Genomic DNA, 26142 nt, shown 5'->3' with positions numbered 1-26142 from the left:
TTTCCTATATGATTTAAAGGCAACTGCATTAAGAATTTTAACACTTGATGGGCTTATAATATATAAAGATATAATTTATATGACAATACTACAAAATTGCAGGAACAGAGCTATAGAGGAACTTTTGAAATGGAAATTAAGTTGACATTCATCTAAATTAAGATGTTCATTTATAATCCCCAGGGTAAGCACTAAGAAAATAACAAAAAACTTATAGTAAAAGCAAGACAGTTATTTAAAGAGGGCCCAATGTGATGATAACCTGGTAATAATGAGGACACCTAGTTCCAAGACCTTGATTTTAAAACACCCTCTTCAATAAAAGGAACTCTGGCTCCTTGGAGAAGTGGTTGATTTCAGGGCTGAGGCAAGGAAAAAACAAAATAAGCCTAGAATTTTTTGTGGTGCTAGAAATTAAAATATTTACTTAAAAAAATTTTTAAAAAGGTGGAGTTTGTTCAAAGAACACAGAACCCAACCTGAAGTAACTCCCAGTGATCAAAGGTAGAACAATTTGAGAAACAAAATAAAGACAGTATTGGATTATAACTCAAAAGAATGAAATAAATATTTGTAAAATTTTATGGCTATACACAAGCACTTTAAAAAAATTAATGAGGGACAAGGACAGCACTTCTTGATAAAATTACAATAAATGTAGAAGGGAAAAAGAAAAATCTTCACTAGGTAAATGCCACAAAAATCATTTCAGACAAGAGTCACTGATGAAGCTAATACTAGTAGGCACAAATCTGAGAAAAAAATTATATAATCTCAAACTATCCCAATATTTTTAATAACTAAAAAGGGAAAGACAGTAACTTTATCATGGACGAACCTAACAGAAACCATCTTAACCAAGTGGTCAGGGTCAACATCACCAATAAGAAGATATGGATATCATGAACCTTGTGACCTGATACTGTGAGAAGACCAACTTCATCTCTGTGAAAATGTAGAACCTCAGAGCAATTATGAGAAAACACCAGGGAGACCAAACTGAGGAACATTTAACAGCACAACTCATCAGTATTCCTGGAAAATGTAAGGGTTATGGAAGTCAAGAGTGAGGAACCATTACAGACTGCAGGAGACCAAAGAGAATTAACTAAATGCAGTGTGAGATCCTAGGCTGACCTTGAAACTGAAAAAGGACATCAGTGGAAGCACTGGTGAGATTAGAATAGGATCCATAGTTTACTCAATCCATGCTCATTTTTCTGGTTTTGGTCATTGCACTATGATTACGTAACGTGTTAACCATTGGAAGAAGCTGGGTAAGAAGGAAATAATGGAAAATCTGTACTATTTTTGGAACTTTTCAATAAATCTAACACGAATTCAAATTAAAAGTTTTTTGTTTTTTGGTTTTTTTTTTTTTTTTTTTGGTCACTCCTCTGTTCAAAACCTCCAGTGGCTCCCTCTGTCACTCATCATGAAATCCTCAGTCTTCTCAATGGCTTACCAGGCTCTCTCTTCTCTGGGCATATTTCTCTGACAGTATCATCTCCCATGCCTCCCCTCACTCCTTCTGGCTTTCCTTGCTAATTCTCAGCACCATGGGCATTTTCCTGCTTTGGTGCTAGGACTTCAGTGTATGTTTCCTTCCAAAATTCATACCTTGGAACTTAACCCCCAAGGTGATGGTGTAAAGGAGTGGGACCCTTAAAAGGTGATTAGGCCATGGAGGAATGGGATTCATGCCCTTGTAAAAGGACTTGAGGGAGAGAGTTTTTCCCTTTGACCCTTCTACCGTGTGAGGAAGCAGCAAGAAGGCACCATTTTGGAAGCAAAGAGCAGCCCTCAATAGACACCAATTCTGCTGGAACCTTGCTCTTGGATTTCCCAGCCTCCAGAACTGTAAGCAATACATTTCTATTGTTTATAAATTACTCAGTCTTGGATATTCTGTTACAGCAGCATAAACAAAATATGAAAAGGGCCTTTGCTCTTGCTTGTGCCTTCAGCTTGGAAATGTCTTCCCCCCAGATATCTGCGTGGTCAGTTCCTCTTGTCCTTTTGCTCAAATACCACCTCAGTGAGGCCTTGTGGTGCCATCCCATATGTAACAGTGCACTCACTCCATTCTACTTGGCCTCTTTTTCTCCCCTCCACTGCACTTTCCGCTGTCTAATGTACTATATATCATGTATTTGTTCATTACCTCCACCCACTAGAATGTATCTCCCAAGAAGACAGGGACTGTGCCGTTTTGTTTAGCCCTACATAGTAAGCATTCAATAAACATTTACTTAATAAATGTATGAACTTATCCTTGTTGTGGGAATTGTTTGTAATTGTCTTCCAGGGGTTGGCACAGAAACGTATTAGATTAAGCCATAGGCTGCTCAGTGGCTGATGCCTGTGATTCCAGCACACTGGGAGGTCAAGACAAGGGGATCACTTGAGCAAAGGAGTTCAAAACCAACCTGGGCAACAGAAGTTTGGTGCTACTCTGATTTGAGTGGTTATGAAGTGAGTTTATGTTCATTCCATTGTTGTTGCTTGGAATTTATATTTTTAATGTAGAGAATTTATAAATGAGACGAGCAATAAGAGGCAAACACTTATCTTGCACCTCTTTGACCTGGTATTAGTTAAACCTCGGTATCCAGAGGTTTAACCCTATTTCTACAAAAAAAATTAAAAATTAGCCGGTGTGTATGGGTGTGATGGTGCCCTGTAGTCCCAACTACACAGGAGGCTGAGGTCAGAGGATCACTTGAGCCCAGGAGATCAAGACTATAGTGAGCTGTGTTTACACCATTGCTTTTCAGCCTGGGTGTCAAGAGTGAGACCCTGTCACATCAAAAAAGTACTAATAAAATATGTCAGCTGGGCACAGTGGCTCACATCTGTAATCCTAGCACTTTGGGAGGCCAAAGCAGGCAGATTGCTTGAGCCCAGGAGTTCGAGACCAGCCTAGGCAACATGGTGAAACCTGGTCTCTACAAAAAAACACAAAAATTATCCAGGTGTGGTGGCTTGCCTGTAGTCTCAGTTACTCAGGAGGCTGAGGTGGAAGGATTGCTTGTGCCTTAAAGGCGGAGGTTGCAGTTAGCCAAGATGGTGCTACCGCACTCCAGCCTATGTGACAGAGCTAGAATCTGTCTCAAAAAAAAAAAAAATGTTATTTCACTTTTTTTTTTTTTTTTTTTTTTGGAGACAGAGTTTCGCTCTTGTTACCCAGGCTGGAGTGCAATGGCGCGATCTCGGCTCACCGCAACCTCCGCCTCCTGGGCTCAGGCAATTCTCCTGCCTCAGCCTCCTGAGTAGCTGGGATTACAGGCACGTGCCACCACGCCCAGCTAATTTTTTGCACTTTTAGTAGAGACGGGGTTTCACCATGTTGACCAGGATGGTCTCGATCTCTCAACCTCGTGATCCACCCGCCTCGGCCTCCCAAAGTGCTGGGATTACAGGCTTGAGCCACCGCGCCCGGCGTTATTTCACTTTTATTTTAGGAATAAAGTACTGAACCTATACATATCCATATACTAGCATGACAAATACCAAAATATTACAGTGATTATTAGCTCTGGATGCTGGGATTATGGGGCTTTTTATTTCTCTGCATATCTGTAATTTACATAGTAATATTTTTGTGTAATCTTTTTTTTAAAATGCAGAATACCGACATTTGAGAATGCTCTTCATATATTTTAAGTGAAAAAAAGAGCAAAAACTATATAACGAATTATCCCATTTTTGTAACAAAACATAAATGTGCATAGCAAAGATACAGAGGTATTATAGTGCCAGGGCAAAGGGGTGCAGGATTAGTGCTTGCTTATTGCTTGTTCATAACTTCTATACATTAAAATATAAATTCCAAGTAAAAACAATGGAATAAACACAAACTCCCACTTCATAACCAACTAAAATGTCAGTTACTGAATTTTCTAGTTTTAAATCCACCAAAATGGGAGAAAGGGACAATAGAACCATCGTTTGACAGGTGGAAAGTGCATGGGCAGTGAGCAGATTACTTGGCTAACCCAAGAAAACTGAATCCTAGGCCAGCTGAGACCTATGCTGACTTCCAGAATCCCGAGAATGCTCAGGAACTGGGAGAAGACCACGGACCTTGGGAGGGAAAGGGGTATAAATAAGGGAAGTTGTTGAAACTCAGTTTAAGAAGCAGTTAGATGCCCATTATTGTTCCTCAAAGTTGAGTGACCCTCGTCCAGCAGGGTTTTCTCTGGATAGGATAGCTGGACTAAGAAACACCAGACACAGTGGAGGTCAGTAGAAATATGCTGAAATCAGGAACAGTCAACAGATGCTGAGGCCCCCACCCCAGCCCTCTCTCCACCCTTGCTGCCAGAATGCTGGGGACAGGGAGAATCATTTCTGGGCAAGCTGACCTGCCTGCCAAAAAACAACAAAGAAACTGGCACAGGAGGTTCCCCAAGTGAAACAGTCAGCCACCCGCCCTATAGCAAACAGCCCACTCCCACACATTTACCCTCACAGCTTCCTATCTGCTTTAACATGCGTAGGCAATCCGGGATCACCTAACATGCAAGGAAAGCCTGTAACATGAAAAAAAAATTTTGTTTTTGCGACAGGGTCTCGCCCTGTCCCCCAGACTGAGCGCAGTGGTGTGATCACAACTCACTGCACCTTCAACCTCCTGAGCTCAAGTGATCCTCCCACCACAGCCTCCCAAGTAGCTGGGACTGCAGGTATACACCGCCATGCGTGGCTAAGGTTTTTTTTATGTTTTGTAGAGATGGAGTCTCCCTATGTTGCCCAGGCTGGTGTCAAACTCCTGGGTTCATGCCATCAGCCTCCCAAAGTGCTGGGATTACAGGTGTGAGCCACCATGCCCAGCTCAAAACAATTTTTAAAAGAAAACTTGGAGATAATACTGTATGAAAAAGGAAACTTAGAAGATATCTCATCAATGAAACAAGAATGCAGTGTTGTTAGTGTGTATATGCACACACTCAGAGAAGAATAAAATACCCTCAGGAAAGCTATGAGACTATCCCAGAGGAGAGAAATATTTTAAGTGGAAAACAGAATAAAAAGAAAATTCAGGCACCAGTCCAAGGGGTATATAGTCAAAAATCAGTTCCAATAAGAGAGGAGAGAAAGAATGGAGAAGGAAAAGTCATAAAATGTCCCAATCTAAGTGTGAATACAAAAATGTATTACTTTTATAAGTGGGAAAAAGTGTGCAAAAGTGTTTATGATGCCACCTCACCTGTAGGGACAAGGGAAAATAAGACCATACATCCACAGTTGCTTGTATTTACATACACTCTGAGAGAATACCAAAAAACCAAACAAACAACACCTAAGAAAAAGTGATTTGTGAGGGAAGGTAGAGACATTCCACTGAATTTTTTACATACACAGTTGACCCTTGAACAGCACAGTTCTGAGCTGCGCAAATCCACTTATCCACAGATTCTTCTCCTGCTTCTGCCACCCCGGAGATGACAAAACCGACCCCTTCTCTACTTCCTCCTCCTTGGCCTGCTCAATGTGAAGATGGTGAGGCTGAAGACCTTTGTGATGTCCCACCTCCACTTAATGAATAGGAAATACATTTTTTCCTCCTTCCTTGTGATTTTCTTAATAACATTTTCTTGGCCGGGCATGGTGGCTCATGCCTGTAATCCCTGTAATCTGAGGCCAGATCACCTGAGGTCAGGAGTTCGAGACCAGCCTGGCCAACATGGTGAAACCCCGTCTCTACTAAAAATACAAAAATTAGCCAGGCGTGGTGGCGCGTGCCTGTAATCCCAGCTCCTTGGGAGGCTGAGCCAGGAGAACCTGGGAGGCGGAGGTTGCAGTGAGCTGAGATCATGCCATTGCACTCCAGCCTGGGCAACAAGAGCAAAACTTCATAACAAAACAAAAAACATTTTCTTTTTTCTTTTTTTTTTTTTTTTTTGAGACAGAGTCCGGTTCTGTCGCCCAGGCTGGAGTGCCGTGGCAAGATCTTGGCACTGCAACCTCTGTCTCCTGGATTCAAGTGATTCTCCAGCCTCAGTCTCCCAAATCTGGCTAATTTTTGTATTTTTAGTAGAGACGGGGTTTTGCTATGTAGGCCAGGTTGGTCTTGAACTCCTAACCGCAAATGATCTTCCTGCCTTGGCCTCCCAAAGTGCTGGGATTACCGGCATGAGCCACTGAGCCTGGCCAACATTTTCTTTTCTTTAGCTTACATCACTATAAGAATACAGTATATGATACATATACAAAATATGTGTTAATGGACTTTTATCAGTAAGGCTCCCAGTCAGCGGTAGGCTATTAGGAGTTAAGTTTGAGGGAAGTCAAAAGTTTTACGTGGATTTTCAACTACATGGCTGGGGGCTCAGGGAGCTAGGTGTTCCTAACCCCTGTGTTGAACAACGAAAAAAGACACAATATCATGTACAACCCAAAGAAGGGAGAAGGGAGGAATAAAGGGTGTATATAGTTTTCATTTTTGCACCATGTGAATGGAATACCTACTCAAAGATAAAAAGTAAAAATAGGGCCAGGTGTGGTGGCTCATGAATGTAATCCCAGCACTTTGGGAGGCCAAGGCAGGCAGATCATGAGGTCAGGTGTTCGAGACTAGCCTGGTCAACATGGCAAAACCCCATCTATACTAAAAATATAAAACATTAGCCGGTCATGGTAGTGGGCACCTGTAATCCCAGCTATTCGGGAGGCTGAGGCAGGAGAATCCCTTGAACCCAGGAGATGGAGGTTGCAATGAGCCGAAATGGTGCCATTGTACTCCAGCCTGCACAACAGAGCAAGACTCTGCCTCAACAACAACAACAAAAAGAAAAAATAACAGAGAGGTTTTTTTGAAAGAAAGAAAATCTACCAGAACTTAATGACACGTTTTCAGTTTGAAAGGGCCCACTACGTGTCTGGTACAGCAGATGAAAACAGAACTATACCAAGGCACATTGTTGTAAAATGTGGAGTGTGAGGACCAAGAAAATTTCCAGAAAAGGAGGAAAGATCTAGTTCCAAAGTGGTTCTAGATTTCTGCACTTCTGGAAGACAGGAGGCAACGTCACACGCCTATGTAATTCTGACAGAAAAGTATTTCCTGCCTAAAATTCTATACTTAACCAAACCATCAAATTCAGTTTGAGGGTAAAATATCTATTTTGACATGCAAGTTCTAAAAACATTTACCTTCTCCACAGCCTTTATTTGAAAGCTATCAGGGCATGTGTTTCCCCAAGAAAGAGGGAAGATCAGAAACTCAGAGAACCACACATAGTGGCGAAGGGAGTTCCCAGGGCAGTGGTGACAGACCTGGGGATGACGGCTGTATGGCAGGTTGGGGCAGTGCTATATTGGAGCAGGCCAGATGGCCTGACCTCCTGGCTTTCTTAGGAAGATGAACTGTGATAAGAACTCATCAAATTTCTTGAAAGTAGTTTTATATACGTGGTCGAGAGTTTAGGGTTCAGTCACGGAGAGGAACACAGAAAACTAAGAATATGGAAAAACATGGCAATTATTAACTCCAGAGGTAAAATGTTTTGAAGAAAAATAAAAGTAATCATAACCAACCATGTCTCACCTGTGAATATATTAGTATAATGAGGCAAATGGTATACAAGGCTTTTGACTGACCCAAATTATGATCTGTATTTGTAAGATAAGAAGAAAGGAAAGATGCAGGCGGAGGAAGGATAGCAGAGAGGAAAGAATGAAATATTCACTGTCGACAACAATGCCTAAATCTGCAATATCAAGAAATAGCAACATAGGTTTAATTTAGAAACATGGAGGGAGATAAAGAGGTTTCCCTGGATAAGAGGCTGGAGAGGGGGAGGCTGATTGTCAAAAACGGAGACATCTGAGTTTTTACCCTACTTACAAGCTAACAAGCCAGCAAGCCACACTTGTTTCGTGGATGCTGGTGGAAGACACAGGATTCTTGCATCAAAGGCTAAGATGTTTATTATGCACAGTAGTAGTAGAGTATGAACATTTTTGTTTCCCGAATCCCAGTTCTCACAGGGAGACGCAGAGTGGGCCAGCTGACGCCTGTACAAGTGGGGTTACTTTACAGGAGAGGAAGCATGAGCTCGGGGAATCTTAAGTTTTATAATGGGCAGTAAGTACACCGCTGGCTCTGGAGGAAGACGCTATCTCTTCCAAGCCTGTTTGCAATATAAACAACCTTTAAAAGACAGCAAGGGACAGAGCAGGGCAGTCAGTGCCTCACTCACAAGAGAAGCAGCAATGCCAGAGGCCTATGGCGCACGGATTCCCAGCGCTGCGGTTTTACATAGTCAACCTTCTTGATTTTTAAAAGTACCTGCATACGTAACTTTCCTAAAAATAAAAATCTAAAAAGTTAAATCGTTCACTTACTAAAACAACTCTCTCATGCCTTACTCCTCCTGACCGGGCATCATGTCTTTGCCAAAGGAGACCCAGAGTCCGGATAAACCCGAAAACGCAACCTCAGCTTTCCTGAATCCTCGGCAGGGTGAGCTGGTCCGCAGGAAGGGCTGTCCCAATCCCAGCGCCTCGGGGCCAGAGCGAGGTGGGGAGACTCCCCACGGCCCTGAGCGTGTTGCCTACGCGGCGCGTTGCAGGCAGGTGCGAGCCACGTGCGGTAAGCGCCCGGAGCAGCTCTTTGGTATTTAAGTGTTAATTACAATTACCCGCAGGTGTGTGGAGCCCCGCTGACAATCTAGAAACAAGCAACAGACCCTCTGATGTACCCAGCTGGCCGCGCCTCCGCATGGCCCGCTGCGCCTCGGTCCCCGGAGGCCACCCTCGGGGGCAAGGGCTGCTGCTCGGCCGTGCCCGCGGGATCCTCCGGCCTGGCACAGCCGGTGCTGGAGCTGAAGTGCGCGCCTTGGCCCCTTCGCCGCTCCCGCCCCTCTACGATGCCCACGGGCGCTCGGGGCGCTGTGGGCCCGCATGTCCAGCCAGCCCCTGCCCTGCCTGGCGCTTGGACCACCACTTCCACCTTTGCCGCCCCCACGACGGCCTCTGCAGCTTCCCGATGGGCGGGTCTGCGCAGCTATCTTTGCCACTGCCGGAGGCCGCGGAGGAGGGGGCCCCCCGCCGTGCAGATCCCGCTTATCGGGCCCATCTCGCGTTATATAAGGCCGCTCCACTATCTCCACGGGCCATCACCACCGCAACCGCCGCGCCAGCGCCTTCTCCCATGTGCGGAGGCGCGCCTGCCCACCGCTCCTGGCAGGGCTTTTGGTGGCCGTGGGGAACAGGGGGGCGTTGACTCACCCGGGCTCTGGGAGTTGCACAGCCCGAGGTGGTTCCCCTATCACAGAGACCCTATGGGAGATCCCATGGGCTCTCTACTACAGATAAGAAACCTGAGGCCTGCAGAGAGGTCGCACAGCCAAGTAGTGGCAGTCCAGGCATGGGGGCCCTCCAAAGGAAGGGGCAGGCTCTGTGAGTCAGGGCCAGCAGCCGGGCTGGGAAGCTTCCAGTGTGGACAGAGAAAGGGTGGGAATGATGTTCCGTGTGGGAAGAGAGGGTGGGCAAGCCTGGGGTGCCCCTGAGTGGGCATCCAGCATCCCCCGTGACAAGGGTCACAAGCACACCCTGTGAGGAGGTTGAGCCACATTGAGGACAAGACAGAGGGAGCGTGAGCAAGCAAAGAGGGGAGCTGAAAGGGGAGGCGCTGACTGGGGAAGGAAGTGGGTAAGGGAGAGATCTTGACATCAGCACTCAGCAGGCAAATGCTGTGGCCTCTGTTGTGGGGGTTTCTGGAGGACTTCCAGGAAAATGAGGGAAGAGCAGGAAAAGGCCACATGCCTGCAGGGTGGGCTTCAGGGGCCAGGCCCAGGAGCTGCCCTCCACGGCACTCATTCTGCAGAAGGGAAACTGGAGGCTTCCAGAGGGCAGGGGCTGGTCCTGCAGAGACTGGTGGGCAAACAGGATCACCCCAAGTCCCAGTGGCACTAGGAACACTTAGAATCTCTGACCTGGACTAAGGTTGCCAGCCTGGCCCAGTTAAGAGTTTCCCAGCAGGATGGCCCATGCACTTTAAATTATTAAAGGGGCAGACACAGGTGCACACTACTCCCAGCCACTCTGGAGGCTGAGGTGGAGGGATGGTCTGAGTCCGGGAGCAGGAGGCCAGCCTAGGCAGCCAACATAGTGAGACCCCATCTCCAAAAAACAAAGAAACAAATAGAAAACACCAAAAAAGGTCCCAGGAGGACCTCTGAATCTGTCTGGATCTCTCAGTGGAGACCTGGAAATCTGAACTTTGACAATCCTTCTCACAGCTGGACCAAGGAGGAACTAGGCAAGCCAAAAGAAGTGAACTTCACTCTTCTATTGCCTGCTTGAATATTGTATCCAAGCAAGTATCACTTAGGTAATTTAAGAGACTGGTTCGTTGAAAAAATAAAACCCCCCAAATTCCCACAGCTGGTAGACTGTGGTCACAGCCACAGTGCATGAAGACTATCTGCCCAGCACTTCCGGTGACCCAAAACAGTCTGAGGACAGGAGTTGGGTCAGCTGTCCAGGTTCTCAGGGCGGTCCCAGGCAAAACTGTTGGAACTCAGGCCAGCATTGCAGATGCCATGCTGCTCTCAGGGCCCCTTGTCTCTCCCCAGAATTAAACCCACCCAGATCTTGGAAACTGTGCCCTGGACCCTTCTCAATAAGTCCACGAGAAATCACTTTCCTTTATGCGACACTGGATTTTCCACAAAGCAAAATCAAGATCAGTAAAGATGTGGTTTCTAGATACTGCCTAAAAATGCAGAGACTGGGCTATGAGGCGTCACCACTGGGCCTATAAAAGCTGCCACAAGAGGCCAAGGCCACAAGCCACCCAGCTTAGACCAGCCTGTGCATCTGCTCCTCAATCCTCCCTTGTTGGCACTGGGCCTCATGGCGCTTTGGTTGACCATGGTCATTGCTCTCACTTGCCTCGGCGGCCTTGCCTCCCCAGGCCCCGTGCCTCCCTATACAGCCCTCAAGGAGCTCATTGAAGAGCTGGTCAACATCACCCAGAACCAGGTGAGTGTCGGCCAGCCAGGGTCCTAGCTATAAGGACTCCAGGTTGGGTGGTTCCCAAGATGGGGTCAACAGCAGGCTGGGCCTGGTCCTAGGATGCCTATAGCTCAAGAATAATCCCCATGGACCAGGACCCAGCCCAGCCATGAGGGAGAGAGGGGTTTAGCACTATGGATGGGCCTATGAAGGGGTTTGGCAGAGTCCTGAGGGACCACCTGTTCTGGCCTGGCCCTGCCTCCCACTGCCAGCTCCTCCTCAGCCATTCCTGAACAGAGGACAGCAGAGAAGGGCCAGCACCCTCCCAGAACCATGTGGCATTTGCCAACTGGATTTTGAACACAACGATGCAGCCATGTTCCCCAGCACTGCAGTAGGCTCGCTCTTATAGGAGGATCCTTTAGTAGAGTCCGAGCCTTGCCCCACTGGTAACAGCTCACATGTCTGAGCATTGCTTACGACAGGCCTGGTGCAAATGCTTTACATGTCATTTCAGCACCGCCAGCCACCTCAAGAGGCAGGTACAATGAACCCGTTCTGCTAAGGTGCAGTGAGGTTAAGTGACAGAGGCTGGATTCAAGCCAGGCCTGGCCAACACCAGAGTGACCATGCTCCTAACTGCAGAAGGCAGGGCATTTAATGTAACAGACCCCTACCACCTCCCATCTGATTTGTCTTGGTCTACAGTGGCCCAGGCCACCCCTACTTCACTCATCCCCACCCTGGCCCTTCCCACAGGCCCCCATCCTCCTGCCCTGGCTATGGCAAGCCTCGAATGCAGCTTGTCCCTTACTAGTGGTGTCACTCATTTTTTTTCTCTCAGCTCCGAAACCCTATACAATGGGTCCCTGCCCCCACGCCCACTGTTCAAAGCAGAAAACGAAGCTCAGGATCGCTGAGGCGCTGCCAGGCCTGCCTCTGTGCCACACCAGGGATGCGTATGGGGCCTGAGCTGGTGTAGACTTGGCCTGGGCTGCCGGGGCAGGCCCCTGACCCCTGCCAGCACTCTGCTCACTGTCACTTTCCTCCCACAGGCCCCCCTCTGCAATGGCAGCATGGTGTGGAGCATCAACATGACAGCTGGCGTGGTAAGGACCTTTGGGTGCTGGGGAGGACAGCGCAGAGGCTTCAGGCCTTGGGCTTATCGTCTCTGAGCCTCCCTCCCATGGCTGGGGGTTCCAAGGAAGCTTCAATTGCTCTCCTCCCTTCCCCCATAATCTAGGCCCTTCCCACCACCCAGACTCACCTGCACCAGGCATGCCAGCCCCCTCTTCCTGCAAACTCACAAAAGGTAGCCACTCAAGCAAGCCCTGACCCCTCGGTTTCCCCTTCCCACAGTACTGTGCAGCCCTGGAATCCCTGATTAACGTGTCCAGGTGCAGTGCCATCGAGAAGACCCAGAGGATGCTGAGCGGATTCTGCCCACACAAGGTCTCAGCCGGGGTAAGGCTCCCTCCAACCTGCACCCCCTCCGGCCAACCCTGGCATCACCCAGGGGAAGCTGGCTGAACATCCAAGGTGTGTGTCCACCCAGGGGTGGGGCCATTGTGGCAGCAGGGACATGGCTTTGGCCTTTACAGGACCTGGGCTCAAGGGCCCCTGATGCCTACCTGGGCCTCAATTTCCGCATCTGTATAGTAGAGGTACTAATAGTACCCACCTCCTGGGGACTTCCTCGAGGACTGAATGAGACAGGCCCTGGAAAGCCCCTAGTTTGTGCGGGTCATCTCAGTCTCTGGCGTCTCACTCATGCACTGGCCTCTTTGTCCTGCAGCAGTTTTCCAGCTTGCTTGTCCAAGACACCAAAATCGAAGTGGCCCAGTTTGTAAAGGACCTGCTCAGACACTTAAGGAAACTTTTTCACCAGGGAAAGTTCAACTGAAACATCGAAAGCATCATTGTTTGCAGAGACAGGACCTGACTATTGAAGTTGCAGATTCATTTTTCTTTCTAATGTCAAATGTCTTGGGGAGGTGGGGAGGAGGGTTAGGGAGGGAGTAACATTCCTTAGCTTAGATCTCAGCCTGTGCTGCCTGTCTTCAGCCTTGCCGACCCCAGGCTGCCCCTTGCCCAGGGCCCTGAGCTCAGTGGACCTGGGGATGATGTTTCCCTACATCCTCCCCTTCCCTAGAGCACACTGCAGCATTACAGTGGGTCCCCCCTTGCCAGACATGTGGTAAGAGAGGGACCCATTTCACACAGAGGCAACTGAGGCAGCCAGCAGCTCAGGCACATTTCTTCTTGGTCTTATTTATTATTGTGTGTTATTTAAATGACTGTGTTTGTCCGCGTTGGAGATTGGGAGACTGTGGCTGTTGGCACTTGAAACCAAGGGTTCGGAGACTCAGGGCCCAGCACTAAAGCAGTGGGCACCAGGAGACCCTGGTAATAAGTACTGTGTACAGAATTCTGCTACCTCACTGGGGTCCCGGGGCCTCATCCGAGGCAGGGTCAGAAGAGGCGGGGGAATAGCCACTCCTGTCTTCCAGCCAGCAGCCAGCTCTCAGCCAACGAGTAATTTATTGCTTTTCCTCATATTTAAATATTGCATATGTTAGCAAAGAGTTAATAATATATAGAAGGGTACCTTCAACACCCAGGGTGGTGTGTGTACACTAGGGGGAGGGGACATTGAACAAGTTGTTTCATTGACTATCAAACTGAAGCCAAAAATAAAGTTGGTGACAAATAGGCCCGATTGTACTTGTCTTTCATTTTGGCCTTTAGGGACGATGGTCTGTGGTCTCAAGACTCTGAGGAGCTCTTCAGGAGGCTGGCAGGTTGGAGGAGAGGACTCGGATGGATTTCAGCAGGGATGGGGTGTAGTGACCCGGCTGAGAGCAGAGCTAGCTCTGGGTGGTGGGGACATGGCCTGGAGGAAGCGCCACCTCTGCTGTGCCAGCGAGGACAGGGAGGCTTGGGCAGGCTGTCAGGGTTCAAGGAGGGCATCAGGAGCAGGTGGGGACCCAGGAAGTCTCACGATCGCAGCTCCTGAGGACTGGCCAGCTATGTCTGGCACCACCCACACATTCATGACTCCCTCACAACCTGGGAGGCCGACGACGACTACGAGTCTCAGAGAGCGTGGGTGGTTTGCCTAAGGTCACGTAGCTACTTCCTCACTGGGGTCCTGGGGCCTCAGAGCCTCATCTGAGGTAAAGGAGCAATGCCGAGATTATGACCCCAAACTGGCTCCAACTCCAAAGCCCACACGCTTAACCACCCTGCCTATTTCTGTCCCAATATTCCCTGGCCTGAATGCAGTTTTTCCTTCTGTAAGACTGTCATCAACTGTTCCGGCCCTCTCACTGATGGGAGCTCACTACCTATTTTTGAGGGGCAGACCATTGCATTTCTGGACAGCTCTCGCCATTAGGGTGCACACTGGTGCCGCGTCTGTGAACGGGGCTCTGACTAGGCCACTGCTCAGTAGCTCTTGTTGCCACCCCTTGGCCCTGGCCAGCAGCTGGAGTGCAGGGACCAGTGGACCTTACCAAGCCACAGTTCCAGGCCATGCCCATCAGCAACGCTTTCCACTGTGACTCTCTGGGAGATGCTCGGGGCAGAGGGTGACTCCAGGATGGGATGCCTTTGCAGTGGGTGGTGGGTCAGCAGGGACCAGTCTCAAACTTGGAATGACAGGTAGGCGCCCTCTCTGGGGAACCCAGAGCCCCATGGGAACACGACAGTGATGCTCAGAAGTCCCTGAAGGCAGCCGCACTCCACTGTTCATGGCTGTGTCATTCACGTAACAGCAGAGGACGTGGCAGGGAGTTGGCCAAGGGGCTGAACATGGTGGCTAGCTACTCCAGAACCACTCACTTTCCCCAGAGAAAGGTGAGGGAAGAAGGTGAACACGACAGTGCAGGGGGCAGGGGACACTTGGCCCAGAGAAGAGAAGACTGTGGCAGTGAAGCGGGTGGTGGTCCAGGAGCTGGGTCTCCAGCAGGCTGTCCCAGCAGGGGATAGGACTGGCTCTCTGGTGCCAAGCCTATGAAGTCCTGCCACATTTGCTGAGGGAATACCTGTGGGGGCCACTGCAGCAGACACCTGGGTTAGTGAGAACCAAGATACCACATGCTCTCAAGGGTTAGCCCCAGAAAGAACTCTGTAGAAACAACAGAGGGTCTGTGTGTAGAGGGGGTGGGGGGTTGTTTGTCCTCCCTCGGGAGGATCTCCCTCTGGCGGTGAGCAGTGGCTGGCCTCCATGGAGGGCAGGAGAGTCTCGGAAGCCAGAGAAGGCGGTGGGAGTCAGGGTCTTTCTTCTCCATCCAGGGCCTAGGGTTGAAGGCTGAAAGGATATTTATGGAGAGTATGACTTTGTCAACAGGACCCAGCAATCCATCCCCTAGTAGCATCATCTTTGACCCACATCCTCTCTGTCCAACCAAAGCATTGCCCTGCCTATCTAGAAAGAAGACGGAAACATTGCCCGTGGAATTCCACGGGACCCTCGAAAACAAAGACTGGAATTGAGGCTGATGCGGGGCAGGGTTCCTCGGGATCCTCCAAGGCCGGACTCTGAGCCACACATTCAGGACAGCCCGCGAGGCAGGTGCACAGTGTGGACGGCCGTCCCAGGCCCCGCCACTAGGGGTCTGCAGCTCACCATGTCCTCAGCCACTCCACAGCTCCTGTCCCTCACACTTTCCAGGCTGCCCCCCAGGTAGGGGACCTGTGGTCATTGGCAGTGTGCCCTGAGCTGGAGAGGGTGTGGGGCCCTCCAGGGATGAGGGTCGCCTCACAGAGTCACAGAACTGAGCTGCAGTTGGTGGCCACAGGGAGGGGACCCAGTCAGGAATGAGAAAGGAAGAGAGAACAAGGTAGGGTTAAGTGTCACCGACTGTGACAGTGGCTGGGAACCTGGCTCCCTGGGACTGACCCCTGGCGGTGTTTGCTGGGACTTTTCTCTAACCACGTGGCCTGAGTTCTTTCATCCACAAGGCAAGCCCTTAGCAGGGCTCAGAGAGAAGGGGGTTGAGAAGGGAGAAGAATGCTTGGTGAGTGGGAGGAAGACACTGGCCATGGGACCCAGGGAGGGGAGCCCCTTGGCACCCCGGGAGCCCCAGCCCAGGAGGTTTCACTGGAAGAGGGGCTGGGGCTCGAGTGAGAAGTGAGATACACACAAGTTTCCGGTGAACTCGGCACCAAACACCTCAGTTTGCTGATCAAATGAGGTGTCAGAAAACGTTCCCAGTCACTTGGCGGGTTTCTCCGAGGCTGGCCCCCTGTCCTGCACAGGACAGGAGTGGGCCCTAGGAGGACCAGGCCAGAATCTTATTTCCTTGTGACCGGGGCAGCACTTGAAGCCTGGCCTTCTCCTGGCCCAGAGGCGTATCACTTTTTCATTACGGTCAAAGGGAATTATCTTCCATTTATGACCTTCATCTAGCTGGCCCCTGGAAACACACTCCAAACCTGTTCCCAGCCTTGCTGGCTTCCCTTCTAAGAAGGCTCGGCTGGGGCAGCCTGACTACGTTCCAGACAGGACAGCCTGGCTGGGGACATGCTGGCTGGCTCCTCTCTAGCCCTTCTGGGTGTCCAAGCTGGGGTCAGAACTGCCGGCTGTCTCCACAGCTGTCTTCCCACACTCACAAAGCCCCACTATCTTCATTCAGTTCTCAGCTCCACCCAAAAGCAAGAGGGCAAGGGTTTGCAACAAACTTTCCCAGATCAACTGATTTCTCGGCAGCAAGGGAGGGCCCCATGACAAAGCCATTTGAAATCCCAGAAGCAATTTTCTACTTACGACCTCACTTTCTGTTGCTGTCTCTCCCTTCCCCTCTGCAGTCCCTTTTCCTGTAGAAAGCGATTCTCTCACAGCATCGTTCAGAAACACCCCCAGCCATGTGCTGCGTGCCTGGGCAGACGCTGCTGTGTGGTCAGAGGTGACGCAGGCACTAAAATTAAATATAGCAACTCTCATCAGCTTCGCTCTCTGCATCACTATGGACAAGTGTGTGGGGGCTGGACACCACTTCCCCAACCTCTCAAGTGAGGAAGACCCCAGTCAGCCATGGTGTCCCCTGGAGACCCACAGCCCGATGGCCTGTTGACCACACTGTCCACGACTCCCTCCTCAGACCACAGCCCTGGGCCAGCTGTGGTGATGCCACATTGGAAAAAGCAATTTTAATTTATTCTTCTTTCTTCTGTTACACATATTTTCTATAATTAGCATGCATTCATTCTTCCAATGGGAGACAAAGATAAATTTCATTTTAAAACAGCAAAAGGAACATGAATGTGATGTCTGCTCCATGGAGGGAGCAGACCGAGACAGGCCGGTGAGGAGGCCCGGCTGCGGTATTCCCCAGCTGGACCAGCACCAGCACCCATCAGACCAGCCTAAGTCTTCCCGGGGAGCTGGCCCTCTCGGGCGAGGAGTGGGGTCTGCAAGGGCCTGCAAGGCAGACCCTCAGCCAGGCAAGCCTGGCACTGCTCCTCCCACGGGCTGGATATTCTTGGACCCATCAGATCCTGCACTGCCAAAGACAGGAAGGTGCTGTCTTCTTGGAGGCCTTCACCAGGCCCTGGCCTGCAGGGGCACAGGAGCCAGTGGGAGTGGAAGGGAAAGGGTGGGCCGCCCGTCTAGGCTGAAGTGACATCCACACTATGGAGACAGATGGAGCATTCCTGCAGCCTCCTCGGCAGCTCTGCCTCTCTTGGGAGAAGGACCTTCCACCTGCTTCTGAAAGGCAAGAGAAGCCAGCAGCCTGCAGAGCCGCTTCTCCCCAGCTCCACAGAGCCGGAGTCTATGCCACTGCCTGCCTGCCGCAGCTCCCTCTGCCCTCGGTTCCTGTGCCTTTGGATGAGGACCTCCATGTGTCTGTGCTCTGGGTCCCATTCCCTCCCCTCTCAGGAACACAGGCAGCACATAGAGCTGGAGGCTCAGGTGAAACCACCCCTACCTTCAAGCCCCAGCTGTGTCCCTGACTTCTAGTGTCATTACTTTAGCCTAGTCTCGTTGGCTCCATGGAAATGGAGCTCCACTCATTCATTCAGCAAGTATGGACTGATGCCTTGCCTTGGTGCCACTAACCAAAATAAGGTTGCTTCTAGCAGGGAGACAGAGTAAGCCAACAAGAGAACACCCAGTGTGTTGGGCGGTGGTAACCACTACCAAGGGCAAGAGCAATTGGGGTTGCACGGCAGGGAGGGCACTGTGTTGTGCGGGAGGTTGGAGAAATCCTCCCCTTGAGAACAGAGATCTGGATGAAACAAGGGGAGGGGATAGCCACGCACAGATGGGGGCAAAGTTATCCAGGGAAAGGGAACTGCAGGTGCTAAGGTCTGGAGCAAGAGCGAGCTGAGGATGTCCTTCTCAGCACTCACGGGTGGCCGGCAGGCTGAAGCAGAAGCCGCGGCAAGGGCAGCAGGACCCCAGCAGGGCCTCAGAGGCCAGGACTGGGCTTCCCCCTGTGTGGGATGGAGTAATGTGGTCTGGCTCACATGTTAACAAAGTCACCGTGGCTGCTGTGAGGAGAATGAAACGCAGGGGCAAGGATGGAGCAGCAGATGAGCGTGGAGGCTCCTGTAGAGATGCTGATGGACAGCGATGGCGTGTGGGGCAGTGGAGGGGAGAGGTGCTGGCCGACTGGAGAGGGTGTGTGTGGAACAGATATGTACACAGTATACGGGTGTTGTACATATCATTTACTTAAACAGAATATTATATAAAGTATATAAATATATAATACACAAATGTGCATATATTATGTTAATATTATTTAAATTTGCTACACAACTACATTTTTAAAATCTTCTATAATAGGAAATTTCAAATATATACAAAAGTCACTCCCAGGCATCCACTGCCCAACGTCAACAATGAGCAACTCATGGCTCATGTTGTCAATTTTGTTCCATCTCTACCCCCACCCTTTCCCCACCACCGCCAATCTGAGATGTCACATGAGTGAAGGGAGAGGCCTTGGGGTGGCCTGGATGTGGGCGTGTGAGTTTTCCCGTGTTGTGTGTGAGCGACTGCAAGGATGGAGCTGCCGCTTGCTGAGCTGGGGCAGCCTGTGCTCGAGTGTGTCCTATTCAGAACACAGCTGTCAACTACCTCTGCAGCCTGTAGCCCAAAGCAGCTGCCCTCCCAGATGCCCATACTGAGTTCCACCTCATCTGGCTCCTTCCTGTGCCCCCAGTGCACTCAGATATCTTGTGAGGTCACTGATTATCAACTCATTGCTCCATGCAGCAATGCACATCTGCTCTTGTCTAGCCTCACCTATGAGGAGCATCACTGTCGCTGACCACTGCTCCCACTCCCTGGGCCTCTCTCATGCCTGGACTCCACGCCCTGCCTCACCACCTTCTAGTGTCTCGGGAATGCTCTGGCTCATTTCTTGTCCTCTGTCTTCTCTCACCCCTGGCAGTACTGTCAGGTCAACAGGATCGGAGGAGAGCCAGGGTGACACCATTTTTAAATCAACTCTGTCTTAAAACTAGCTAGGCATATTCCTTGCCAGTCACTACCCATGGTCATGAGATGTTTATGCCAAGGAAGCCGTTTAGTCCCGCCTGCAAGGACAAACTCCCACAACAGCAGAATGTCTGGGCATCCTGCTGTCTTACAACAATATATGCTGTCAAGATAGTTACAGTAATGCTTTCATGTACTTACTCACTAAAATGCCAAGGATAACATTCTTTAAATCAACCAAGTACTAAATTTTGTGACAACGTCAGTCCACCTGCACAAAGACATAACTTAGCTTGGTTTTGCATAGACAAGACCCCCATATAAAAAAAACTTTAAGCAAAGATGAGGTGCTCCTGCTCGTGCTTTCTGAGGACACCCTACTCTGTATCTGAGTAGCTTTCAATAAACCATCCCTTCTTTACTGTACTCCACAATTAGCCTTGAATTCCTTCCTGGGTGAGATCCGAGAACCTTCTCTTGGGGTCTCAGTTGGGACTCCTTTCTCCAGCAACAGCAACATGATGTTCTTCCCCCAGGCTTAGTCACCCTCCCTGTCTACTGCCTCTAGGCTGGACCCTCCCCCAGGGAGGGTCACCTCCCTCAGAGCACCAGCTGGTGGTTCCCACCCGAGGCCTGCCTGCCTCCCCTGCCTCCTCCCCAGCCAGAAACCTGAGGCCACCTGCAACCTCCTGCTCTCCCTCACCCCCGTATTCAGTCACTTCCAAATGCTCTTAATGAGATGGAGGTGGTGATGGTGATTGCTGGCATTTTCTGAGCGCTTGTGATGTGCCTGCCAGTCACCATACCACACACTTCATATTTGTCACCGACTACAGTATTCTCCTGCCCCTGCAATCAGCCCAGTTTTATAGAGAAGGCTGGACAGGGAAACTTTTCCAAGGTCATCCATAGCTGGGATTCAGAACCAGCCAGGTCCTGTGGGCCCTAGGACCAGGTCTTAACCTGGACACTGCGCTGGGCCAAATGACTCGAGAGCCCACAGTTCTCCCTGCCACTGTCCTACCCCATTCGTGCCAGCTGCCTCTGTCATGGGTGCCTGCGATGCTCTGGCTGGGTCCCCTCAGCCCATGCTCCCCTGTGGGAAGCCATCTCTTCAATGCCCCCGGGGCCTTCCATGCGCTGTCCCCTGCCCACACTCACCCCACCCTGCAGCCCCTGCCCCTGGCTAAAGCCGGCTCATCCCTAACTCTGCTTAAGGGCTTCCCTCAGAGAAGTCTCACCTTTTTCCAAGGCTGAGCCTGTGGGGGACGGAAAGCGCTCTTCTGGGTGCTAGCCTGACTGACAGAAGAGGAGGGAGGTGAGATTTGCCTACTTAGGGAGCACAAGAATGGCTGGGACAGCAAGAATCAATGGACGAGGCCCATGGAGACTGGCCTGCATTGCGTGACCTGCATTCCTTTCTCCGAGTTGAATGCCATGTTTCTGACTCCTTTGAAGCGAGCCTCCGACTTCCCCAATTAGACGAAGGCTGACCAGCTGTGGAGGGGAGGGTGGCAGATGCTATCTTCCTGGCCCTTCAGGCTGGGGGTGTCCTGGAGCAGGCTCACTGTGTGGGGGGCTGGTGGAGGAAGCAGCTTTGGGATCCCAGCACTGCAGCCTCAGGGGTGGCTCGTCGAGTGGGTCAGGTCTTTAGGGTTCTGGGCCCCACCTGGAACCTACCCCTCCAGCCTGTCTGACATTTTTATAAGCGCCTAGTTTCCTGCATGAAATCCTTTCCTGACTAAAGCACCCACAGCAGCGTCTGTTCCCTGCAATGATCGCTGCCACTGACCACTGCTCCTCCTCCCTGGGCCTCTCTCACACCTGGAGTTTGCACCCTGCCTTGCCACCTTCTATCTAGTGTCATGGGAACGCCCTGGCGGGCTGCAGTGTGTGGGCTGTGACCCACCAGAAACAAGGACAGCAATTCAAAGGCTAAGAAGGAGGCAGGTCCAGGAGGAACCTGTATGGAGGCCCATCTGGTCAGACCTCCACTGCCCTGGCCAGACTTGAGCTTGCCTAATAGATGAAGCATCAGTCATTTCAGCAACTTGAGATATGAGTCATCATCATCGTCATCATCATCATAGCACTCACTGCGTGCCAGGCACTATTCTAAATACTTAAAAACTTTAATGTAGTCATTCCTCAGAGCCCCCACATGAGACAGAGATAGCTATGACCCCCATTGCACAGATGAGTCTGAGTAGTGTGCCCAAGCTCACTTAGCCAGGAGGCACAGCAGCCAGGCCTGACGGACCACCTGGGCCCAGCGTCTGCTCTCTTAGCTGCAGTGTGCTATAGCAGCCTCTGTTAACAGACACCCTTTCTGGATGACACATGCCAAGTACTTTCCATGGAACCACTCACTTGCTCCTCACAAGGAAGAGCCACATTATTCCCATTTCACAAGTGAGAAAACCGAGACCCAAAGAGAGTTAATCATCTACCCATGGTCACAGAGTTGACAAGGGCTCATTTGCTGGACTTCAAACCCGAGCTCATAACTGCTATGCTCCAGGGCCTACAGGGAAAATTCTGCATCCATGGAGGGGCCAGCGCTGGTTCTCAGCTCTCACATAAGGGAGGAGGAGGGGCCTGTGTCTAACACACCCAGAGACTGCACGGTCTTCAACCTCCCTCCTGCACTTTGGTGCCCAACCCACCATACCCTGCCCAGGCACTGCCCATGACCTTGCAGGCTCAGAGGCTCCTTCAAGGCAGGTGGAGACCACCACCCTCCTCTTTGTCCCTGACAGTGCAGGCACCCACCTTCCTGATCGCTACCCACCTGCCACACCTGCAGCCGCCATGGTGCTGTCCCTGCAGGGGAGGATGGCCCATCTTCCCTTTTTGCCCTCTGGGGAGACTTCTGGTCACTCTCTAATGTTCTGGACAGTTTATTCTTTCATCTTTGTCCTCACTTCACCACTGAAACAAACAAAACAAGCTGGATTCTGCTTCTAAGCTAAAGGTACCCACCTAATATTCCCTTTTCATTCACCAGCTCTGCCCCCAGAGCCTCAAGCCCAGCATCTGCCCTTTAGTGGATGCTTAGAAAAACACCAGCTAGACACATAAATGGCTGTTCTACTGTCCCCCAGACATTCCAGAACTCTGCCCTCCCCACTAGTCCCTTCTGCACCCTGACTCTCCTTGAGAACCTATTTGGCAGAAGCCCTCCAGTGAGTCCGCAGCTTGACGCACTTACCCCTGTGTTAACTGGAGCCGCCGCTCCACTTCATTCTGCATAGTAGTTCATTGGATTCGAAGTCTCCACCTACTCTTCTCATAACTCTCCCCAGTCTATGCAGTGAAGAATCAAACTCTACACAAGAAGTCTGGCCTTTGTCCTGGCTCCTGGGAAGTCCCACCAGCTACAAACCCTTGGAGTAAAGAATGTGGCTGGTTCTCGTCTGCAGTTCCCAGGAGGTAGGCTGAAATTCCTAGGGGTTTCCCAAGTGATAGGAGTATCTTATTATTCATAGAGGGTGCAGGAGTTTATGTGAGTGAAGTGACTCGTGGTGGGCCCTAAGTAGTTTTTTATGGCAAGGTAACTGTGGAGGGGCTGGCCATGCCACTGAGATTCTGTGATATCACCCTGGCCTCCCGAGGTGCACCTGAAAGTTGAGTTCAACCCAGTAGCCAATGAGTCCATCAACCACACCTAGAATAAAAATTGTGGACCCCAAAGCTCAGGTAACCTCCCTGCTTGGAAATACTCAGCATTTAGTCACACATCAAGATGCTGAGAGGATGATGCCTCTGACGCTACATGGGGAAGACAACAAAAGCTTTGTGTTTGGGCCCCTTGCCATCTCACTCCTGTGTTTCCTATTTTGGCTGGTTCCGATTAGAATGCTTTTGCTATGATAAAATTGTGACCTTATGTACAGCACTCTCCTGAGTTCTGTCAGTCATCCTAGTGAATTATGGAACCTGGGGGGTAGTGGTAACTCTCCGATTTGCAGCCAGTCAGTCAGCAGTGGGGGTAGGCTGGGGACCCCTGAATGTGCAACTGGTATCTGAAGCAGTGGCAGTGTTGTGGGGGACAGTACCCCTCACCTGTGAGGTTTGGCTCATCTCAGGTGGTTTGGCATCTGAAGCCACTGCATTTAGTTTGGTAACCTCGTTGCCTGGTCCCAATGGAAGGATCTTAAATATGGTCTAAGGACCTTTCTGATACAATTATCCAGATTTTCTCCTTCACAGAACTTGAGACACTGCAATAAGATCCAAAGATATATATATATATATATATATATATATATATATATATATACACACACACACACACACACACACACACACACATACATACAGTGAAATACTATGCAGCCTTAAAAAAGAAGGGAACCCTGTCATTTGCAACAACATGGATGAACCTAGAGGACATTGTGCTAAGTGAAAAAAGCCAGGCACAGACAGACAAATGCCACATGATCTCACCCATATGTAAAACCTAAAAAAGCTGAACTCAGGGCTCAGGGAGGCAGAGAGTAGGATGATGGTCACCAGGGGTTGGGACGGTGGTGATGAAGAAGATGTTGGTCAAAGGGTATAAAATTTCAGTTGGGAGGAATAAGTTCAAGAGAGCCATTGTACAACATGGTGACAACAGTTGATAATGATATCCTGTATACTTAAAAATCATGAAGAGAGGCCAGGTATGGTGGCCCATACCTGTAATCAACAACTTGGGAGGCTGAGGTGGGTGGATCAACTGAGGTCATGAGTTCGAGACCAGCCTGGCCAACATGGTGAAATCCCACCTCTACTAAAAATACAAAAAATTTGTTGGGTATAGTGGCACATGCCTGTAATCCCAGCTACTCGGGAGGCTGAGGCAGGAGAATCGCTTGAACCCAAGGTGTGGAGGTTGCAGTGAGCCAAGATTGTGCCTTTGCATTCCAGTCTGGGCAACAGAGTGAGACTCCATCTCAAAAATAAATAAATAAATAAATAAATCACAAAAGAGTAGAGTTTAAATGTTCTTACCAAAAATAAGAGTGTAAGTATGTGAGGTACTGTATATGTTAATTAGCTTGATGTAGCAATTCCATAATGTATATACATATCAAAACATTATATCATATACCATAAATATGTGCAATATTTTTCAAGTTAATAATAATAATAAGGGAAGAAAATATCCAAAACAGAGGCAAAACCCTGGCCGGGCATGGTGGCTCACACCTATAATCCCAGCACTTTGGGAGGCTGAGGTGGGTGGATCACTTTGAGGCCAGGAGTTTGACACCAGCCTGGCCAACATGGTGAAACCCTGCCTCTACCAAAAAAAAAAAAAATACAAAAATTAGCCATGCATGGTGGCATGTGCCTGTAATCCCAGCTACTCAGAAGGCTGAGGCTGGAGGATGCCTTGAGCCCAGTTTGAGGCTGCAGTGAGCTATGATTATCACTGCACTCCAGCCTGGGTGACACAGTGAGACTCCATCTCAAAAAAACCACCACCACCAGAGGCAAAACCTTAGCAATCTTAGCAAGACGCATTTTTAGAGGATCTTCCAGAAGAAATTCATAGAGAGAAGAAAGTCAGAGACCAAGGGAAGAGAACTGGAAGCAGGAAGGCTCTGGGGGAAAAGCAGTGGGCAGGCAAGCCCCAGGAATCCTGCTGCCTGTGAGCCCTTCTTGGGAGGTGGGATGGGTTTTGCACAGGGCCCAGGCACCCAAGTGAATGGTGGGTCCTTATGTTTACTGTTGGGATGAAGCTAATGAGCACCTTATTTTGTCCAGATGAATTCAATAAAAACAGCAGGGTGGGTGGTGGGGCACTGACAAGGGGAGCTGATTTGTCAGTTGGTAAGACTGTAGCTCCTTCTCCTAATTAGCTGAGGATGTGTTTAGGTTCCATTGAAAAAGTGGGCATTCCTGGCCAGGCATGGTGGCTCACACCTGTAATCTTGGAGCTCTGGGAGACCGAGGTAGGGGGATCACTTGAGCCCAGGAGTTTGAGATCAGCCTAGGCAACATAGTGAGACTCTCATCCCTACCAAAAAAGAAAAATAAACATTAGCCAGGCATGGTGCACTGGTACACGTCTATAGTCCCAGCTATTCGGGGGGTGAGGTGAGAGGATCGCTTGAGCCTGGGAGGCTGAGGCTGCAGTGAGCCCTGATCACAACACTGTACTCCAGCCTGGGTGATAGAATGAGACCCTATCTCAGAAAAAAAAAAAAAAAAAAAAAAAAAAAAAAAAAAAAAAAAAAAGTTATTCCTGAAGCCTCCAAACAGACTTACCTTGCCAAGAGCTTCCTTATGGGTTAGAACCTTATGGACTTGCTGGGACCCAAACTAGGCCTCACCTGATGTGACCTGTCCTCCTCCTCCAAACACCTAAACTTGGGAGAACATTATGCCCCAGTGCTGGGGCAGAGAGTCTATGCCTGTTATTCTCCCTCTACACAGAGAAGGAGCCCCAGATCAGCTTTTCCACGACAGAACAGTTTCTAAGATGCCACCCATACTTGGAAGAAGCCAGGTTAAAACACTTTTCAAGTCAAACTTTCTTGATATTACTCTATCTTTCCCCAGGAGGACTGCACTAAGACAAATTCGGACACCTGTGGCCTCTCCCTCCTATGCAAAGCAAAAAGCCAACAGCAGCCCCAAGCTGATAAGATTAATCTAAAGAGCAAATTATGGTGTAATTTCCTATGCTGAAACTTTGTAGTTAATTTTTTTAAAAAAGGTTTCATTTT

At 49.8% G+C, this 26142-nt stretch overlaps 1 protein-coding gene and 1 long non-coding RNA gene across 3 annotated transcripts; one reads left to right on the top strand and one right to left on the bottom strand.

The window, feature by feature from the left end:
* Positions 1-8845: 8845 nt before the first annotated feature.
* Positions 8846-24716, bottom strand: LOC104651452 (uncharacterized). 2 transcript variants are annotated; one of them, XR_012512670.1, is made up of 5 exons: positions 23486-24716; positions 22632-22866; positions 22212-22351; positions 16739-16889; positions 8846-15280 (listed from the first exon to the last, which is right to left on the bottom strand). It is a non-coding gene; the product is annotated as an uncharacterized LOC104651452 (long non-coding RNA). The 2 variants fall into 2 exon arrangements; XR_744911.3 differs by having other exon boundaries at positions 22632-24716.
* Positions 10831-12942, top strand: IL13 (interleukin 13). Its single transcript, XM_010338883.3, has 4 exons — positions 10831-11001; positions 12024-12077; positions 12328-12432; positions 12764-12942. The coding sequence occupies exons 1-4, from the start codon at positions 10867-10869 to the stop codon at positions 12869-12871; spliced, it is 402 nt and encodes a 133-aa protein (XP_010337185.3). The 5' UTR covers positions 10831-10866; the 3' UTR covers positions 12872-12942.
* Positions 24717-26142: the final 1426 nt, after the last annotated feature.

The sequence above is a fragment of the Saimiri boliviensis genome, chromosome 1 (assembly GCF_048565385.1).
Source record: "Saimiri boliviensis isolate mSaiBol1 chromosome 1, mSaiBol1.pri, whole genome shotgun sequence".
Lineage (NCBI taxonomy): Eukaryota > Metazoa > Chordata > Mammalia > Primates > Cebidae > Saimiri > Saimiri boliviensis.
The sequence above is the reverse complement of the archived record's forward strand: the minus strand, read 5'-3'. Positions and strand labels throughout refer to the sequence as shown.